The 20598-nt window shown below is 40.2% G+C and overlaps 1 protein-coding gene across 2 annotated transcripts in view; it reads left to right on the top strand.

Annotated features, from left to right (window-relative positions):
• Positions 1 to 3709: 3709 nt before the first annotated feature.
• LOC137294012 (uncharacterized) overlaps positions 3710 to 20598 on the top strand; it is a 74254-nt gene continuing 57365 nt past the window's right edge. For both annotated transcript variants that reach the window (XM_067824925.1, XM_067824926.1), the window contains exon 1: positions 3710 to 3951. In XM_067824925.1, coding sequence (XP_067681026.1) covers positions 3925 to 3951 — 27 coding nt within the window. In that variant the 5' untranslated portion in view covers positions 3710 to 3924. The remainder of the gene's footprint in view (positions 3952 to 20598) is intronic.

Raw genomic sequence — 20598 nt, forward strand, 5'->3', positions numbered from 1 at the left:
CCTGTACTTTGAATTCTGAAGTTATAACATTGGAGTGATATGTGTAAGGAGAATATATCCATTTAAAGCTATGCTAATAATATCCTTTTATTCGATTAATTACAGACCTCCGGCAGGCGGAGATTAGCCTAGTGGTTAAAGCGTCCGCTCGCCACGACAAAGATCCGGGCTCGATTTCCCCGAGGATTCACTGTGTGAGGCCCGTTTCCCGCCGCGATATTTCTGGAATATTGCAAAATGTGGCGTAAAACTAACTCCTTCACTCACTACAGACCGCCGTCTGACTGCGACATAAAATAATATCGTTTCAATTTTGGAACATATGCTTCATACTTTGTACATTTCTTAAGACTTTTTAATAAAAATGTATGCATTTCACGGATATCGTAGACTCACTGTCAAGATGATTTCATGTCGGTTATGAAAAAGGGAAAACAAGAGGAAAGCTTTGGCTGGATACACTTCTGTATTGAGAAACTTTCCATCACATTACACCGACATACTGCCTATTGTTCATATGTAACTGAACTTGCACTATTGTCAATAATGTAAGTGAAACGCACCATTGCCGACGTTGTCTGTTACTTCGCCAGACACGACGCCAACGCTACAGGAATTCACACCAGACCTACAGACATGAAGGGTTGTGTTAGGACGTAGGGGGTCAGGTCACGTGATCAACTTCACACTCTTTTTACAAACATCGGGATCAGGTAATATTGACAAACATGACAAAAATGTCAGTTTTTCCACCTGGAGCTAAGCGGCAATCTTTGTCAATTCATTAGAGTTCTTTCACGAACGTCTCTGTCGCCACCTCTGCATGGTACAGCCGTATTTACCTCGCCTTGCAGTAGCTTAATCCCTTGAGTGATTAAAGCCTAAATCATATAATCCAGGGAGGTGGGGGAGGTGTTAGTTGAGGGGGGATGAAGGTGCTGAGAGGGGTTGGTGAGTTTTATCACATCACCTAAGGCATAAAGTTTACAACGATGCACTCGAAAAAGTCATATTTCGTTTTTAAATAAATTAATTGGGGCATTTTTACTGCCGTATCGACCAGACTAGTTCGTAAGACGCTAATGAGAAAACCCCGCTGTAAGTTTTACCCTGGGGAAATAACGTCACTCTTGTTAAACCTTACGATCCTATCCATGTCCACTTTTGTACTAGGCTCCTTAATCAGCGGGGTAAATATTTTCCCAATCACTGAAGCGATTTATGTGAGATTAAATAGTGGGGAGAAGGCGCTAGTAAATCATAACAAACAAACACTAAACAAACACTAACTCGGCCTATTACAATTATGTTATACCTAAGGCGGTTTTATGACACGACTATAGCCAATAAATCCTATTTAGGTGGCGTAAAGCTGTTTTGGGCACGTGTGTTTACTTTTCGATATAATAGTACGCTAATGAGCAAAGAGGCAACAAACTTTCCAAAAAGGTTTCATTTGTTACGATCGATCTCAGTTATAATAAATCCGGTGTGATACTTGTATCTCTCAATGTGTAATGTTGCTAGTGTGTACATAGGTTCTAATTTATTGAACATATTGATTGGTAATTAAATATGGTTATTGTCGAACACGCTGGCTTACGTCTGTGGCAACCTTGGCAGTTCTACTTGTGCAGACGCGGCAGTATTTTGACTACATTGAATTATATACCACGTAGCTGTATCGTGTTTCATAGATGATGTATTATTTAAATACCATTAAATCTATAGACACTGAATGCGTACATTTCTGTCCAAACCTCTTAATGCCTGCCCTCGTACAATGACGTACACACAGTTTAAGAGGCGATGTGGGTACGTGCAATATGGAGACATCAGGGTAGTGCTTAGTCTCGGAATATATATAATTTTGATGCTGAAAAACTAAACCATATAAATCAAAAAGGGAGCCTCAAGGAGTCCAGAGATTCAGAACCTGAGGAAATCTAGACTTGCTCCATTTATAGTCTTGACACTGCAGAGAGGGCTTGTCAGTAGGGAAAAGAATGTGGTTCGGGGACAGTGAAATTGACTAGCGCGTAGGAAGCCAATGTGTTGTGTGTGTGTGTGTGTGTGTGTGTGAGAGAGAGAGAGAGAGAGAGAGAGAGAGAGGGAGAGTAGGATAGACAGACAGACAGACAGACAGATAGACAGATAGATAGATAGATAGATAGATAGATAGATAGATAGATAGATAGATAGATAGAGACTTCATTAAAGTGTCGCAAGTTAAACATAAAACTGCGATACAACAGCACAAACAATTCAAATAATGTCTAGCATTCAGTCATTTTTGTGTACGTCCGAGAGGTTGCAAAGCCTTGTATGTTGAAAGAAACATCGATATACCTTTGGTTTATGAACTGCAGATACACCGCTGGTATTTGACATGTAAATGTCTAAGAATTGATAATAAATATCTTCTGCAAAAATTTAGATGTTTGTAGATATAACGTTGATAAACATGTTAATGATGTCCTGAAATATATTGCTGACGTATACTTTGCTATAGAAACATACTGTTGGTATATACAAAGTAAACATTCGTATACATTCTACTGGTATATAGTATGTCGATGTCCATGGCTACATCACTAGTGGAGGGAACATGAATGTAGACGGACATATAGTTGAGTCGTCACTGATAGACAGAGACGTAATATCATCTGACAACTGCTAATGGAAAACACCCTAATCAAGTCATTCCAATGAACAAAGCCAAAATAATTACGAACAAAGGTGCCCTGGTCGCCCGTACTACGTCGTGGCCCTAACGACATTACAACGCGAACTTTTGAAGAAATTATCTCTTTATAAACACTTTTACAAAATATGACTACTTTTCTCTGAACATTGACAGTGACGCGTTCTTTGTCTGCTAAATGACTTTACATTCGGAAATTGAATAACCACGTCTCGCTGATGAAAATAAATAGATGATAATTGATGCTACAACCGATTATCATCACATCACTAGCACTGGAAGCAGACAACCTGCCTCGTTGCGCTTTTATACCGTTTCATTTCACTCGACAAATATCTTAATATCTCCAATCAAGGATTTTTTATTTGCTAATTTTCCGACGAGGACAATGTAAACGCCCTTTGAACAAAAGACAACACTTTTAAACGTTGTAGCCGCAAAACAACACAGAGATACCGAGCACCGCTCAGAAACATTTATATTAATTACGACATAGAAAGGGTTCCTGGGCATGGACGATAAACATTTTAATAGTTTCCTTCACGGTAATTACCCTGTTAAATTGCCAGACACCCCGACTGCCTCACCCCTCCCCTTATCTGCCCCAGCGTCTGGTCTGTGGAGGGGGTAACTGAAATCTTCCTCCGTTCGCACGAATACAATGCTTTTACCCTGTCCTTAGCCTTACATTTTGTAAAGTGTGACCCTGCAAACTCAACATCAATAGTTGTATACGGGTAATGTAAATGTAACGGTGCTGCAACCGAAACGAAATAATCCCCGCTGTACCCTACTGTGAAGAGGGAAGAAAGGAGGCAGCGGGCTAGTCACGTGACGAGGGATATTACCCCCGCGAGCCAGCTAACCAAGTGAAGCGAAGCTAGGCAAATCAGTTTGTAGGCCTCCGTATTGAAGCTTGCACCATGTGGCTTGTGATGGGCTCCAGTTAGTAGTAAACCGTTGTTTGGTTCGCCGTTCACTGTGCGCTCATACAATCGATACCTCAGTCATATCGAGACGCCGATCGCGTAGAGTGTGCCCGGCGATGAGAGCAAAATTGATGCGATCCTAGCCGTTGTGTCTTCGCTGATTCGACTGCGGAAGAGTGATATACTGACAGTCAAGGATTAAATACGTGAAGCGGTGGTCAAAGGAAATGTACAAAAAGGACGAGTACACTATATTTTCACGACTGGACGCGGTCTACCTGGAACCAGTTCATGTTACTGACTCCTGCTGATACTGAGGTGAGTGCTCCTTTGATCAGAACACCTATATCACCTGTACAGACCTAACGCTGTTACTATTGATGCTGCTTAGCATGGAACATCACATTTAGTTCTACCTTTGCATTAGAGATGTGATGTGTTTATAGAGATGTGGGGTAATGTCGTATCTGTGGAATTCCTGTATGGACATTTGTGTCAGGCAGGTGCAAAGACGCTTTCTTCTGACAAACCTACCTGCGGCGTTTGATTTGCAGTGGAATCAATTCCTGGCTTAAAGCATGCGGGATGGACAATAGACGCTAAACGGTAACGATTTACGATATCAAATTATACAAACCTTTTAACACACTAGAAGCGGGAATATATTTATTTTTTCTAATAAGACCCGTATTAATAGACGCATTCGATGAGTGTCGTTTCGTGTGAAAAGGACTAATTCTGTTATCTTCACAACATTTTTTAAAGGTTATTTCCGTGTGTTTAATCATGATAAGACGGTTGGGGTTTTTATTTACACTTTGTTTCCCTTTAACGGAAGTTCGCGCTGGTATATCTCTGGCGTGATTGATTCAACCGGAAACATTATGAAAACTCTTATCTAAAAGTTAACAGACACCCGGCCGTTACATAAACTCTGTGCAACTTCCGTGAAGAATGTTCCCGTCAACTCGGGATCGAGAGGATCTGGGGGATATTCGAGCCTTTGTAAGAACGCCGATAGACTAAACAAAGAGTTTTGGGGACTTAGGAACAGAATCATATTGATTACAACAGATACGCTTCTTATGAAGTCAAATCCCGTACAATTATGAGCCTGATGGTCGATCTGTTCCTATTGCTCGAAGCACTGAAACAGGAATTCCTTTGTGCGTACACAACAAAATACTGTCAATTCGCGCACTGTTTTGAATTGTCTAGAAAGTATTTTGTTTTATGGTTCAATTTAACGCTCTTGTTATATATCGAGTCCGTATTAACATATTGAAGATTGAGAGGTTTGCACCAGTGTAGCAATGCTCGCCATTGTACGCCAAAAAGCTTTAAACGGGGATTGTTTGTGGTGTAATACCAGCGATGAATAACGATGAGTTCAGTGATGATTCAAAACGATGCATTCACCGAGATCAAATTGGCATGAATAGTTAAAACCTACATCTCAGCCTGCCATTGTTCTGTGGCCGACAGTTTAAGATCGTGTTGTAAACGTCAGAAATAGGAATGACTTGTCACAATGGCATCTTAGGTTGCTGATGATGGAGTTTCAAGCAAATGATGTAGGTAATCACGTGTTTTTTTTGTGTCGTTTACTGAGCATATATGGCATTCCCAAACCGATAGCTTCCATCCTACATTGCCAGATGAATGGCGTGTGGTATACTGTAATAATAGTATGAAAGTATATGAATGATATTATATACATAATTAGCATGCTATTGGCATTCTGTGTTACTATCGGGTACAGGTGTACTCTGATGAAAACGACAACCAACTTTGGGTGAAGACAATATTATGCCTCGTCATGTTAGATGTCTTCCTTGTTAAATTATGCCTTTATGGTATTCATTTTTAATATATGTTGAATTTGTTTTTTGTGACATGGTTGAATATACATGTACATTATGTTACATCGTTAATGTTTACATTACATCTTGACAGATATGAAATGGATGAATGGAGTATGTTCAGAAGTCAACATTATATAAACTTGTAGTATTTGCTTACTAAATAATTATATTGGCGGTGTGAACAACTGAAAGTACTAAATTATATAGACGACTGTTTTATGGCACATTGTCATGTGATTACATCCAATTAAGATAGAAAAAATGATTCCTTGTTCTACTACATGAATAATTAATAATGATAGTAAATGTTTAACACCTGTGAGTATACCAAAAGATAATTAAATATTTCATGTGTAACATTTCATTTCTATAAAACTTTTGAATAATAAAATTAAACTGTGTGTCAAAAGGGAGAAATTGCATCTAATCACTTTCAGTTCCCATTCAGCAATGATTGAGAAAACTTCAATCATGTCAAGTGTGTGTCCATTGCAAGACAGGTGACAAGGGCGAACATACTGAGAGGATAATGTAAATCACACGTCCTTTTCATTGGCTTTTCCGGCCTCACTAGTCTGACCAGCTGACCCTTAGTGAGACTTCGAGTAGGCTTTGATGACCACTGACCTCGGAGACTCGAACAATAATATTTTGTCCACCTGCATAGGGAGCAAACGGAGGGGTGCAATTTTCAAGACCAAACATATCTTAATTAGCTATAACTCGCCGTTTTATGTCGGCGACAACATGTTTCCGTATCAATATTTTCCAAATTGAATGGGTCATAAATATGTCCACCGGACCCTGTCAATCATTAAAGCATTGGTCAGATCCCATGGAGATTGGCCTCAAGATGGACAAGCGTAATGGGACCATTTCACTACTTGAGCTTTAGGTTATTTTATCGTACTATGGCCAAGAGCAGATGGGTCATTTCACAGCCCTTGTTCAGATGAAGATGGTTGGCTGGTCTGGGTTTCTACTTCGGAGAAGGTCATCTATTTCTCGTTAATTTGATTGTAGCCAAGCAGAGAATGAATTCCAGTTTTGCCACTGTCATAGACTGATCGCCTCCACATAGTACCCACAGGACGCTGGTAATAGTATCAAGACTGGAATTACAGCGAATATTCAGACGTACGTCTGTCGATGAAAGGGATACGGCACGATTATGACTGACGCCAACAAACAACAGTGAATTTCGGTGCTTGGGCTTCGATATGTTCTGAATTAAGAACGCGTTAGAACAGAACTACTATTCGATCCGGTTCTGTCTATATTTTGCATTGTGTTATACACATGTATATAATATCCTCATCACTTATTTAGGATTATGTTGTCCTAGCTCGCTTTATCTATAACTGGATCTTTGTCGCTGAGGGCACAGGGGAGTATCTCCTTGTTGTAGCTAAATTCTCTGAAGTCATAATTCACAGTGGTGCTTATTCTGGATTTTTACAAGAAAACAGACACGTGTTTGATGTAACGGGACTGAAATTCAGTAGCCAATTTGATGTCATTTTCCACTTGACCCCGAAGACAGAAATAACTTATCAAGAGACACTTGTCATCCGAGTGTCCCTCATACCAAAGATTACACTGGTCACCGGTCAGCGCCTCCCCGGGGGATGCCGTAACTCACGTTGATGCAGACGATGTCGTTATCAGCAACCCTGTTATCATTGTGTCTTGTCTTATCTGAAGACAAACCACTCAGACACGATGACAGTGTTCCAGGATTACGCTTGACGGCGATCCTGTCACGTTGTCACGGACGTAACGGTTACTTATTCTCAATCCTGGTAATTACCCAGGTGTAATAGTGTTGTTAGCTCCATCCCCTTCACCTGTCACCCCAGTAACAAGGATGCTGAAGTAGACAGTGGGATGATGTCATTGCAAGGACTCTTTAACAAGCTGTTACATTGCCCGGGGCCTTCGTATGTACAATTTCCGTCAACACGGACATTTTGCGGGCAGCGTGAATGATAGTGATAATGAATATAATGATGATGCATGTGTTGATGCTGATGATTACAATGTCACACATAATTGTGATATACATAATAATGAGCATGATTATTTTGATGATGAGGTCGATGATAATTATAATGTTGGTTACATTTATCATGATGATGAACAAACCTAAGTCACATTTTAGTTCAGTTCATTCTTAGATAAAATGATCGCAAAGTCATTAATCATTAGTATCCCTATGTGTCAATAATGAATACATCTACCGGGTACCCATTTATAACAGAGGTATCAGACTTCAACCACTTCAAACGTTATGTGTCAACAGTAGTGAGCTAAACCGTTCTTAAAACTCTTTATTGGAATCATCTGCCTATTACTGAAATACATTTCATCTACGCACGGTGCCTAGTTCGGTAGATTTCATGGGGTTCCCCGCTGTAACCAATGCTTAAGAATTCCAGTGAATATCACTTTAAAGATCAGGTCTGAAGATAAAGTGCATATAACGACATCAACGATGAATTATTCCGCATAGTTATATATCCCATCGCATTAACTATTCCTAATGGTCACTGACTTGCACAGTTGACCTCTTACATGCCAACTGACCACTCCCAATGGTCAAGCATGAGTTAAGATATCCCTCTCCCCAGGTGGTCTATACGTTACATACATGGTGTCCAGTTGGTCAGATAACACTGACCACATAATAGGATCTTACCATGCTCTATTATAGGGACCTGGGCCCCTGCTGAGGTAGTAATGAGATGCGTGTCCGGTTCAATAGCAAACCTAACCAAACACGACTCTCATAGAGACATCGTCTATTCATCGGTATGCAGAATGTGCGGTTAATGTTATCTTGTGGAATCTCAGGCTGTGGTTAGTAGTCAGTTTAGGAAGGGTAATCCGGGGTTAAGATGCCAGGTATCGAGGCCCGGGGGTGATGGAAATGAGGCCTGGGGGTCAGGGTATTGTTTCCTCGGACAGGCAGCGTGCCGTGCCAGGTGGGGATTTGGATTAGAGACGTATCCTTTTCTTGATGTCTTCAGAAAGAGTTAATACCACAGAATTGTATTGCTACTTTATTCTGATTTTGATTGTCTGTGAATTCTGTGACCAGTGGTTTGACCAATGAGTGATCAATGGTATAAAAAGAGTGTCATGACGTTTGTAATGACATGAGTGTGAGTTGTAGTAATAAATATATTTAAGGAAACGTATGTGTGTTCAGGTGCGCAGAACAGTGAAAGTAGGTCCACCCTCACAAGGACGTCTCTGCTGACAGCAGCACCATGATCTGAACCATCTACTACCATGCATGCACATACCATGTCCAAACTGAATTGTGGTAGATCAGTATTTGAATAATTATCTGTTGAATAGCTACTTCTGGTAATGGTCTCTGGGCAGACATTTAGACCTTTTTCTGACGCAATTATTTTTAAGTGATTCTCATCATACACGCTGATCTTTGCTTCCTTTGCTAAACATTTCTTCTCGCTGGCGACAACCACGTGACTTACTGGACGAAGGTGTGAAAGCGGTTCTTCATAAGTACATTCGATATCCAGAAACATCGTTTATTGACATAAATGTGCTGGTAAAGATTATTGTATATTCCAAACATACTGTAGGTTCATATTGTTACAGAGCATCAAACCAGTCCACCCAAAAATGCACACTATTGTAAACAACAAGTTTTTATTCAAATACTTGTGACCCGTAATTTTTCCACGTCTTTTAGTAAAGCCTTTTGATAATGTGTCATACAAAATCTGCTTTCACGAGGTGTCCGTAACGAATTTAGGATACTGGCAGCAACTTTCCGAAATTAAGTTTAAGATATCAGTAACCAGTGACTCTCTTTGTCATGTCAGATGTTCTGTTATATCCCAAATGTAGCACCGGGCTTGCATTGCGTCATGTCAGTGCTCAGTGACGTATTAGACCCACACTGTTGTAGCCGTCGACGTTGCTGTAACCCCGACAGATGCCATGGGCATTCCTCGGTCCTGATTTGGACACTCTAGGGAGGTTGGTTGAGATGGGGGGTCATGAGAATGCTCAGGGGGGCAATTTTAATCAAGAACTGTGAAGTCGAAAATTGAAAATGACAAGTTGGATACAAGGCAGTGTTATGGCGACTCAAATTAGCGAGTTATTGATTAAGAAAACAAAGAGCTTTGCATTTCAATTTTCATTGGAGAAGGAAAGTGTGTATGAGTTTGGGTGTCTTCAGTTGTATTAAGTTAAGAAATCTTGAAAGGAATGGGAAATTGTCTTTAGAGAAGGCTCGTTCCGTTTTCCATGATGAGGCGTTGTCTGGACGTTCGAGACGGACAGTGAAGGTAATTGATGTTAGACATGTATTACTCTTAATTCCATTAGTCAAGGGTCTCTGATATGAACATCGCATCTGACCCATTGTACACGCAATGTCATCCTTCTGTCATATCGATATCATGTCGGCGTGCTTTAAGATCAACGTCACTCAAAAATGTCTTTTTGAAGTGATTCAAATAAACGATGTTTCCTGAAGATATTGTGTCATATTGCCAAGTCGATATCGAGTGACAGTGTTATGAACTAAAAAATGCCTCGTCTGTTTGAAATATACAGCGTTACGTTACCTGCCAGTACATCGATATCACGTGACAGTGTTCTGAAATATATGACACTTCTTACTGAAGTATATAGCGTCACACTACCTGCCAGTATATCGAATTCATGTGACAGTGCACTGAATTATACAGTGTCTCACTACCACAGGTATATCGATATTCTATCCAGAACTCTTAGCACGGTTTTCTTAAAACCCGTGAAGGTCAGTGTTAGAACTGGAATTGGAACTACAAGTAGAAACCATGTTTGTCCAACAAAGCGACTTGATCGGGTACTCGTGACTGGATCGGGTACTCGTGACTGGATTAATATGTCTTCTTATTCCAACTGTAGAGATCGATGCTCATGATTTCAATACCTGAACTATTTGGTCAACATTCGATTATCTATAGACCGACGTAATATATCCGGCAGATATCTGATAAAAAACACGTTTAACAACAAAGAAACAATGAAATGTTTCTCCCACGGACGCCAGGTGTCACCTTCCATCTCAGTCAGGTGATGCAACTCTGCAACATACGTCACGTCGAAGTAGATTGCATGGCCACTGTCACCCAACTGCCACGTTGTCGATATCAAGACACTGGCAACAGCTGTGATCAAACCTCAACAGCAGGGTTGTACATTGCACATTCTTCCTGTTCTCTCTTCAGTGAACGCGCACCAGCTGTGTTTACGAAGTGTGATTGCTGTTGAGATTCACAGGTAAAGCGTCTCACTTAGATGGCGGTAATAAAATAAACAAAGTGTTTATATACAAGTCGACAGAGTGTCAAACAGGCATGTATATTTTAAGAACAACATTTGTTTAACCTATACAAACCCACCATGCGCTTTGCGTTTCTTGAATATCCAAAAGTAATCAACATGGCCCGATAACACAGATATATGGTTAACACGGGGATGTGGCTTATCAAAACCTTATTCCCTTTTCCGATAACCTTCAAGCGGCAATGCAGTAAAACATAGTGATTACATTTGTAATGATATTATTACCTGAGAAAATGTCTTTCAAGATTTTTCAACAAACGATTCGTATACCGTTTTACCTGAGAAATAAGTTGATAATCTCATACTGTTATTTAGTAATCTTGATACATATTGATCGCATGTGTGGTTCTTACATTTCCACGTAGTCGGACATACATCATCGTACCAGCAATGTGGTGATGTAATGAAACGTGATGGGATAAACTGTTTCATGCAGAACATGCAGCATGTGATTGCATTTCATATGAAACTGACACTATCCACGTGTAAGGCTAATCAATTGCTGCTGTCAGTCTCTCGAGCTTTCCACATCTCTGATTGAGACGGATGGTGTTCATTTCACTGCTCCTTGTAGATTTCACTAGAAGGTTTGATCCATGGCTCGCTGGACTGACGTGATTACCCAGCCCACCTCTGCAAAGCTTTGATTAGAAGTAGGCAAACTTAACTTAATTGTGGCACTCCACTTCAGACGCCTTCATTGGCTGACGTGGTGATTTATACAACTTTTATTTTACATGTTCCTTTACGTAGGCAGTCCGTGAAAAACGTAAGGCTTAGTGTAACCTAGGCTGTTTTCTTCGGGCCTTTGTGCACTGCAATACCAAAATGTAAGCCTTCATTTCAGTGTAACCAGAACTTCGTTTTTAAGCATAATTACTAATATTCATGTCTCACTTTGGTATGACATTATATTTTTTAAATTCAACTACGCCCACTTTGATCTCGAGTTCAAATTTCATCTCCAAGCTAAATTATAATATCTGCGTATAATTTGAAAGATAGATTAACCTTGACAATATTTATTGTTAGAGCAACGGATATTAAAAACTAAGTGCTGTTGAATACTGACCTTGGTCACATTATCTTCCATGAACTAACAACTGCACTACTGGGATAATTATTAGTTCAAATGCAATGTGCGTCAATTTCAAATTTGCTCATTTCAACTCGAGTTTACCACCAGCTGATGTATTTGAAACCTTGTCGATATCACAGATTGCTGACTTGTGGTTTGAGTGCTCTTCCAACCACATTATCACCCGACGCCCATTTCACTTGAGACTTACTGACAGCGTCGGGGTGATAATTTTACATGCCGTCTCTAACTCGAGGTTAACACAAGGGTAATCCAATGTTAAGGTCGCTTTGACATTTAACAAATCCAACCATGAGTACAATGTTCGCAGTGCCTACAGAAGTGAGCACGATTCCTCACGTTTTTTGATGAAACCAAATTTATTTTTTAAGTGATTCTCGTCATACACGCTGACCTTTGCTTCCTTTTCCTAAACATTCCTTCTCGCTGGCGACGCCCGCCTGCCGTACTGGAACAAGATGTTAAAGAGCAGTTCTTAATAGTACATTCGATATCCCAAGTCTTGCCCATGCATATTTCATCAAAGGAACGTCATACAGAAAGGAAAATCATTTCCAAAAGGAACGTGCTCGTGTTGGATGTTCGAAAATCCCCAACCGCCTTAACCGTATATAAATGGACTCCATAATCTTCTCCGAGTTGATTTATTGCTGGAGTTTTCCCTCGTTGGACTGGGAAGGCATGTTATCGCCTTCCCCGACACACCAGCAGATGGGGCAGCTTATTTGTCTTGTGTTGAGCTAGCCCCCACCTCCCACCTAGAATAACTTCACCCGGTCAGCGCATCAAGTGGTCAAAACATGTAAATCTTGGACAAACAAAGAACGTATGTCTCTAAATCTGCCCTACAGCGGAACGGCAAGTAAACAGATGGAAATGATATATAATAACTCCTTGCCAGTCCGGTTCCGAGTTTTTAACGAATGCATACTACTACGTCTACTGGTGTTCAAGAATGCATCGTCTTTTATGATTAAATATTTTATGACATTAAAATTTTGAATGCAATCTTGGCAACCATTGATAAAGACTCGAAGCATGATCGATAGAAGAAATGTGCCTTTAAAGTATGCATATAACAACTGGACATTGTTCAATTTAGATCTTTCATTTAAGTGTGTAAATTAATGTGGGATGTTTAATTGTATATTACAAAACATTCTTTTGAAACTGACTTATTCTGATGTTTCAAACTACAGGCAATCTCTATACTGAATGTCTGATGCTACTGGATGAAATATACATGTAAGAACAGGGATTACTTGTCTAAATAAGTGAAATTTATGAAATATTTAAGTGGAGAGATTACTTTGGAAATTATTTTGCGATATTTTAGATAAGTCATGAGATATGTGAATATGAAATATACATAGAAATTAAACCCAAATAAATATTCACAGTCTAAGAACACCACAAAAGAAAGTCTTCATGAGCAGTGTATAAGACTGGTTACGAAGAACAACGCTTAAAACATTACAGTATGGTAGAAGAACGGAGCTGTTTTATAACTCGAAAGAAACCCAAGTAAGGTGGTAGAGTCATAACCTACAGAAAATCTAGACTTGGTTCATCCAGGGCGTCTGCATTAGATAGAGATGGGCGGATTAGAATACAACGTGGTGGAAGGAGTGTGAGACAAAACTAAGTGTTTTCCTGTCATCTCATGGTGTGTAAACACATCTAAAACGTTTTGCTCTCTGATAATACCGGCAAATGTAGAAAAAATGGCCAGCGGTCAGTCAATATCTCTAGGCTATTGCAGATAAAAGGAATTAGGGTGACTAGACTCTCCAATAACACTGAAGTGATAAAAGGAGACCAAATGTCCAATACTGACAACAAACAACAAACACCCTGGTCAAGCTTGACAGCCTCTGACTGCAGGATTGTAGGATGGCCTTGTTTATTTTGTTTTTATCTCGGAGAGGTGTCAGAAATGATCTATGTAATTGACCTCGTGCTTGGATTTGGAGGTGTACTTTCCCTGGTGTTGGTTTAGGTCCAGTGACTTAATTATTGAATGTTTATTAACAATTATAACAGAAATATTCATAAAACTGCCTCAGGCAACTCTACAATATTGCCTTGCTGAGATACTACGTGGCATGTGTATGTTGGTGTTGGATTTGAATTGAACATAAGTGCATACATTGTTGTAGAAATATTAATATAGCTAGATAAGTGTTTTGGTGGAATTTACATCGTATGTCAAATTAGACTGACGCTTAGTCTGAATATGTATAATTTTTATAGAAATAAATAATTGAATTTAAACTGAAAATGAGCCACAGTGAGTTGAGAGCTAGACTTTCTTCATTAAAGGCTTTAACACTGCAGTGCTCTGTCATACAGGGCCTGAAACATTATGCCCAATTTAGATCATGCCAGTCTAGATAATGTGTGAGAAATCTAGATTTCCAAGTCTCGGGAAGCCTTTTCATTAGATTTTATGTTGCTTTTTATGAACTGTTTTTTCTGTAAACTGTGTTAATTTCAGAGACTATAGTTATTAGTTTAACACTGCAGGCACAAGTAAAAATAGTGAGGTTAAGGAACTGAGACGGACTGCTGTTACATCTGCAGATAGTTACCAGATGTACTTTAGTTAGATAAAAGACAGATTAATGTTAAATGTTCAATCGGTGCTGAGCGTGTTTCTCATGCACATGCCGTGTTTTGACTGCAATTGATTGACGCGACAGATATAAACAAAATGAGTGCATTGCACAAAGTTGTTCCAGAGCCGTGTTTACTGTTATCGGAATGGTAATATGGAACGATTTATGCTTGACCAGGTCCATTAATTAGGAAAACGCTGACGAAAACAAATCGATACAGGGAAAGTATTCCTAAACACGGCTTTTATCGCCGGCGCGCTTAAAAACACGGCGACTTCATAACGATCTATTAAGATAATCATTAGACCGTTGGCCGAATACTAAGAAGGACATTGTGCCACTGGTCATCTAAACTCAGGATCTGGATTTCCAGCGGAATGAGCCGCTGAGAGCAATTCACAATTCTGTGAATCGGTAAAAAGACCGGACATTCCCTTGACCGACCGGACCTTGGAGGGCCTTGAGAAGGCTGTAATAATGAATCCAGAATAGTGGCTATTGTTGGTCAGCTCGATAAAGTCGGTCGGTCAGTGCTTGGATGTGCGGGCATTCATACCAAGGGAGAGAGGGCTAGTCAGCTGCTTCGTTTGAGTGGGTAGAGAATTTGATTAATTTTAAGGGCGTGAAGTTTTTGAGAGGAACGCCTGAAGTTTATGGCGTCTAGGGTTGTCCATAGCGCGACTGACTAACATTGATTTGTGCGTATCTTGTGTGATGAGGCCATGGTTATGACAGAAATATCGACTTAAGCCATCTTTAATGGCACCATTCTGAATCCGGTCTCGTGGAGGATTTCCCATATGTGCCAAAACTTACATACGAAAGCCATACATACATACACACACACACACACACACACACACACACACACACACACACATACAGAGAGAGAGAGAGAGAGAGAGAGAGAGAGAGAGAGAGAGAGAGATAGGTAGATACACAGATAGGTAGATACACAGGAAGATAGATAGACACACACATTAGATAACACATAAATATGAGACGTGATACGCTTTAAATCGTAACGATCACATATACTGTGGGGCATATTTTTACAAATCAGCAAAATGTTAGTGGATGGATTCCTTGGGTAAGTTTTAATGGGTTTTTTTTAAATTGAAACAATGAAATTTGACGTGGAATTAATGAAACTGGTACAAATGAGTGTATGAAATGCCCTATTTATCTAAGATATTACAGTGACATTTAAATCGAGCAATTAAAATGTAAAATGTAATTGACAAAATGTTTCTTTGTTGAAACTCAGTCTAGGAGGAACAGAGGCTTATTCACAAGAGGGATATACAGTCCTCCTGCCCGTGTAGGTTTCAATCAATTTGACATGTTGCTGTCACATGTACATATCAGCCATGTGCGTCGCAGGTGAAACTGCTTAACTACACAGCGGTAGTTCTGGACGTATCATCTGGAATCTCTTGTAATCTGGTATTTGACAGAACCTTTATATTACCATTGGAAGCAGGTGCCAGAATGTCGTTAGCTCATTTGGACAATCAGTAAGGTAAACCGAGTTATATATTGCTATTGATTTTGTCAGCTAGGCCACAATTGGGCTTGCAGTTAGACGTACTCGATCAACGTAAGCGATGAACAGTGACATGACATATTTTGTAGACGTGATAAACACACTTTAGTCATCACAACTCGGATAAGCTGACCAACACCACATTGCGTTTAGTTATTACTCTGTCACTGGTGTGTATCTGGGGGGACACTTTTGTCAGCGATGGCACAGTGTTTAATGTAGTTGCACTTTTCGCATAGAGACCGAGTTTGACATTTTTTTCGGTTATCGCATGAATTGGTACATCAAGGTGAGAATAAACCCATATATCTATTCAAAAGGAGAACCCACTGCTGAAAGCGTTTTCGTCGATTAATTGTGTCCAGAAGAATTGAAAACGATATTAAATAGGACGAAAACATCCTGTTTGATACGAAGAGCATGTCAAATGTCTCTTTAAAATACACCAGTTCTTCGGTGATTAGATACGCTGTTTCATGCAACTCGACTAGCGTGTTTATTTGCTTAATGGACTTCAAACATTGATAATTCGCCCCGTCCTTGAACCAGATATATTATTTAGAATGCGATATTAACAGCTCCTGTCATCTCTGTTTCGCTCGTCAGCAACCAGCCTCATGCCCAGGCTGTTACTGATGAAATATACACGTGTAATTAGACCTTATGTAACGAGGCACACGGTGCAATGAGCATGTCAATCATGTAACTGACACTTGTTGTACATTTCAGCGCACTTTCTGCATGAACCGACAATGTGATTGACGTGGCATACGACACCTCTGTTCGCAAAACCTCTCAGGTTCTTGTAAACATTTAATGGGCCATGCTGTGGTTCTGACCGCAAATACCCCATCTGTTGAGGTCGTTGCTAACTTTTCAATCTCTGGTAAAATCTATTTCTTGTAATGAAATCACGGTTATTATTTTCGGTTGACTTTGAAATGTCTCTCGCACGCACTGACCGTTCTGACAATTACGGTACTCCGAGAAAAACAGGAATACATTTGGTTCAGGTTTTGTACCTGGCATGTACAACGACCTCTCTTTAATCCCAAAGACTCGAAACACCGGGTAATGACGAATCTGTGCAGTTGGAAGCGAAGTCACTTTGGCTGTTAGGAATCTTAAGGCTAGAAAAAGTCCCGGATAATTAAATTAATATTATGAACAGCTTCCCACGCCACCAACGTAATATCACGTCATCACTGTAGGGTCCTGGAGAGACTTGCACTAGTCTCTTAGGTAAAAATTATTACTTTAAATGTTAATTTCTGAAAAAAAAGAAATAACAGCGGTCGTTTACTTATCTGCCTCTTCGAAGGATAGAATTGAGCTCAGCATTCAGTGCAGGCATCCCTGACTCTCAGAAGTGAAACTCATTTTGGTATCCTCTTTATCGTTACATCTTCATACTATGAAACCAGACGCCATGGAAAGTCTTCAAGGTTCTTCCTTCGTTCCAGTAGAAGCCAGTACGTACATCAACGTGACTATTCGTATTTATATGTTGTTTTCCCCATCCTCACATCCTTGTACCTGTTCTGTTTAGTGTAGCATCATGTACATGTAGACGCATGGCCAGTTAACCTTCGTCACACCTCTTAGTGTTAGTGAGAGCATGAGTTTCAGTCCACGCCGCCTTTAAAAAAATGTTCGAGTAAAATCACGGCGGGGAACACCATAAATGATCTCCTTTTTTCCAAGTGGTGAAACGAACCGGAGTTCGGTGTGACGAGCGAACGCTTTAACAACTAGACTACCCCACCGTCCCAACACCTCTTAGCGCTGCAGTTCGGCATGAATACCCCACTCGGACAGAGTATGGAAGTTCCGAGTCATTCGTTTCATTCACTTAATTCCAGACAGGGCAACATAAAGTAGCATCATTTAACGTCTATTGGGGTGATTGAGGAAGAACAAACCACTTTTTGTTTTGTCATCTGTCAAGTTGCCCATTAACTGATGCTGCTGTAGGATGGGCATCATCTCAGGTTCATATTATGCGGTGATTTCATAAGCGAATATTATATTTCACACAAGTTTGTATTCAAATATTTATTTACCCTATATCCGATCTGATATCCGGGAGACAAAGACATGCCCGTGTAAATGATACATGCCCGTGTGTGTTATGTCCATAATAATATACCGTGTTATTGGTATTATGATTGATTTGATATCACAAAAACTCCGAATTCCGTGTACAGACACGTTCAGTAAACTCACCAGATATTTGCAGATATCTGTCACCACCCTGACGATGCACATATTATTTACGGGTGATATTTCTTTGGTTTGATGGCGTGCAAGCACTACACTGTAAAATCATGTTAGACACGTGACAGATTTCTTTATATTGCTAATAGCAGGCTGTACATTTCTCGCTTCACATGTCCAATAGCAGAAGCTAACATTTAATGTTTGGCGTGATCACAGCCGACTGAAATACACACGGTTGGGCCTGAGATGTCACGCCGACCCTGCAAAACACATTGTTGTCAATAGCACGTTGTCAATTTCCAACGGCATGCAATCACACGGTGGAGAAAGATGTATGACGATTCTTTGACGGGATCATTGCAGTTCAGGAAAGATACAAATACAAATTGAGGGGTTGGGTTAAGATGTGACCTTCGTGTGGAAACTGGAGATTAGTAAGCTCACCCCCGCGACACTGCTTAATCCACCCGCCAAAGGCTGGGATTGGGTTACACTGGTCAAAGACGGCGGTCGTGGGATGGTGACCAGGAGTTGGACATTGGCACGTAATTTAAGGGTTAGTGTAGTCTTTGTCGTAATGAATCGTCCAGATGGCGTGATTAAAGGACATCGAAGATTCAAAGCATGAAGTTTCCTTTTTGGATGGTGGTATCTCGATTTAACGACTATTTTGACGAAGAATCTCAAATTACACTTGACTCAAAGGGTAAGTTGAACCTTCTTCGCTTGTGACTTCGCAGCCACGTTGCTCTTTTACACTGGATATAATTCCATTTTTTATCGTGGGAACCAGTTGCTCGTTAAGCATGGCGCAATATGTTTGTATAAATCTATCATAGTAATAATAATCAGGACCTGGTGTTTGTTTCCAACTTTACATGCCAACAGTTACTGTTCTCGATATTTGGCCTTTGGGGTTCACGCTACCATCCTAGCAGACTTGTGCTTAGTCTCTGAATATATATATTTATTATCATTTTGATAGTAAAAAGTGAACCCTGTTGAAATGAAAAGGATGCGATGGGTAATTCTAGACTTGCTTCATTTGGGGATTGACAAAATACATACAGGGCGTGCTTAGAAGTACTGGAAATCGGGTGCTTCAGAGCTTGTGAGAATAACTACACCATAGTGCACTGGGATAGAAGGAAATTGTTTTTTAGAATAAATATTACATACTTTTTTAAAAGGTCAAAATGCAAGGCTTAAATATGTTGAAGTATGCATGTTAAGGTAGCCTTTGCATTATAACGGGTCCAGTTTTGTTCGTCGCAGGTCATGGATTGTCTCATGCTGAAGTACTGTAGTGCGTTTCGTTTGTATTTCTTAAATCTCATTGACGTGTCTTTTAAGAAGTACCAATCAGGAACGCGTTAGTCGTGAAGAGGGAGTAACTGTGTGTGGAACATATGTACCTATCGCCGAGTAGGAAGGAACGTGTTATAGCTCGGTACTTTTAACTATCTTTCATAAAGGTATGTTAAGAGATATAATTTCTCAACAAAACGTGTTTAATGCAGATGCTGGGTACATGCACTCCATACTTCTCAGATTAGAAACGTTGGGGATTAAAGTTTATCCTTTACATGTCTTTTGTTCAAATGCCAGTGTAAATAGGACCTTTATGAGCATCCAATATGTCAGTTCCAATCGCAAAGACCCCCTACTTCAAGAAATTCGAGGAAACGAATGTGCAACCCTCGTGTAATTTGCGTTCTTTGAGATTAGAAAAAGTCGAGTTGTTTCGTGTGGCTTTCGAAACTAGCCATTTCAGCGTGGCCCTTCTTTCAAACAATTCGCCTTGGCGCCTTGTGTGCCACATGGGGGGATATTCATTAGAACCCAGCAAGCATCTCACCGTGTTTTGGGAAAGGTCAAGCCAAAGTTACACTTTCCTCGCAGATGAAAGACGTCCATTCAGTGACCTGCAGTGACCACACGTCGCGGACTGATATTCAATACGGGCATCTTTGCACGTGGCGGTGCCAATCTCATAAAGTAATCTGATCACGTGGTACTGGTTCACGCTAATCGTGCGTTTAAAATACGAGATAAGACCAGTGGTGGCCCTTGTAGTTCTTGTTCCAACTTTGAAAGACACCTAAAGTTAATTAGTAAGACATACAGAAGCAGTGGGGGATCTTTATCCCCTATAAGCTAATTTGGTGATAATTTGTGCAGTCATCTGTTACGTCATCAAATTATGTGTTCCTGTCTCAACAACGATTGGATAACCGCTAC

The sequence above is a fragment of the Haliotis asinina genome, chromosome 8, assembly GCF_037392515.1.
Source record: "Haliotis asinina isolate JCU_RB_2024 chromosome 8, JCU_Hal_asi_v2, whole genome shotgun sequence".
Classification (NCBI taxonomy): Eukaryota; Metazoa; Mollusca; class Gastropoda; order Lepetellida; family Haliotidae; genus Haliotis; species Haliotis asinina.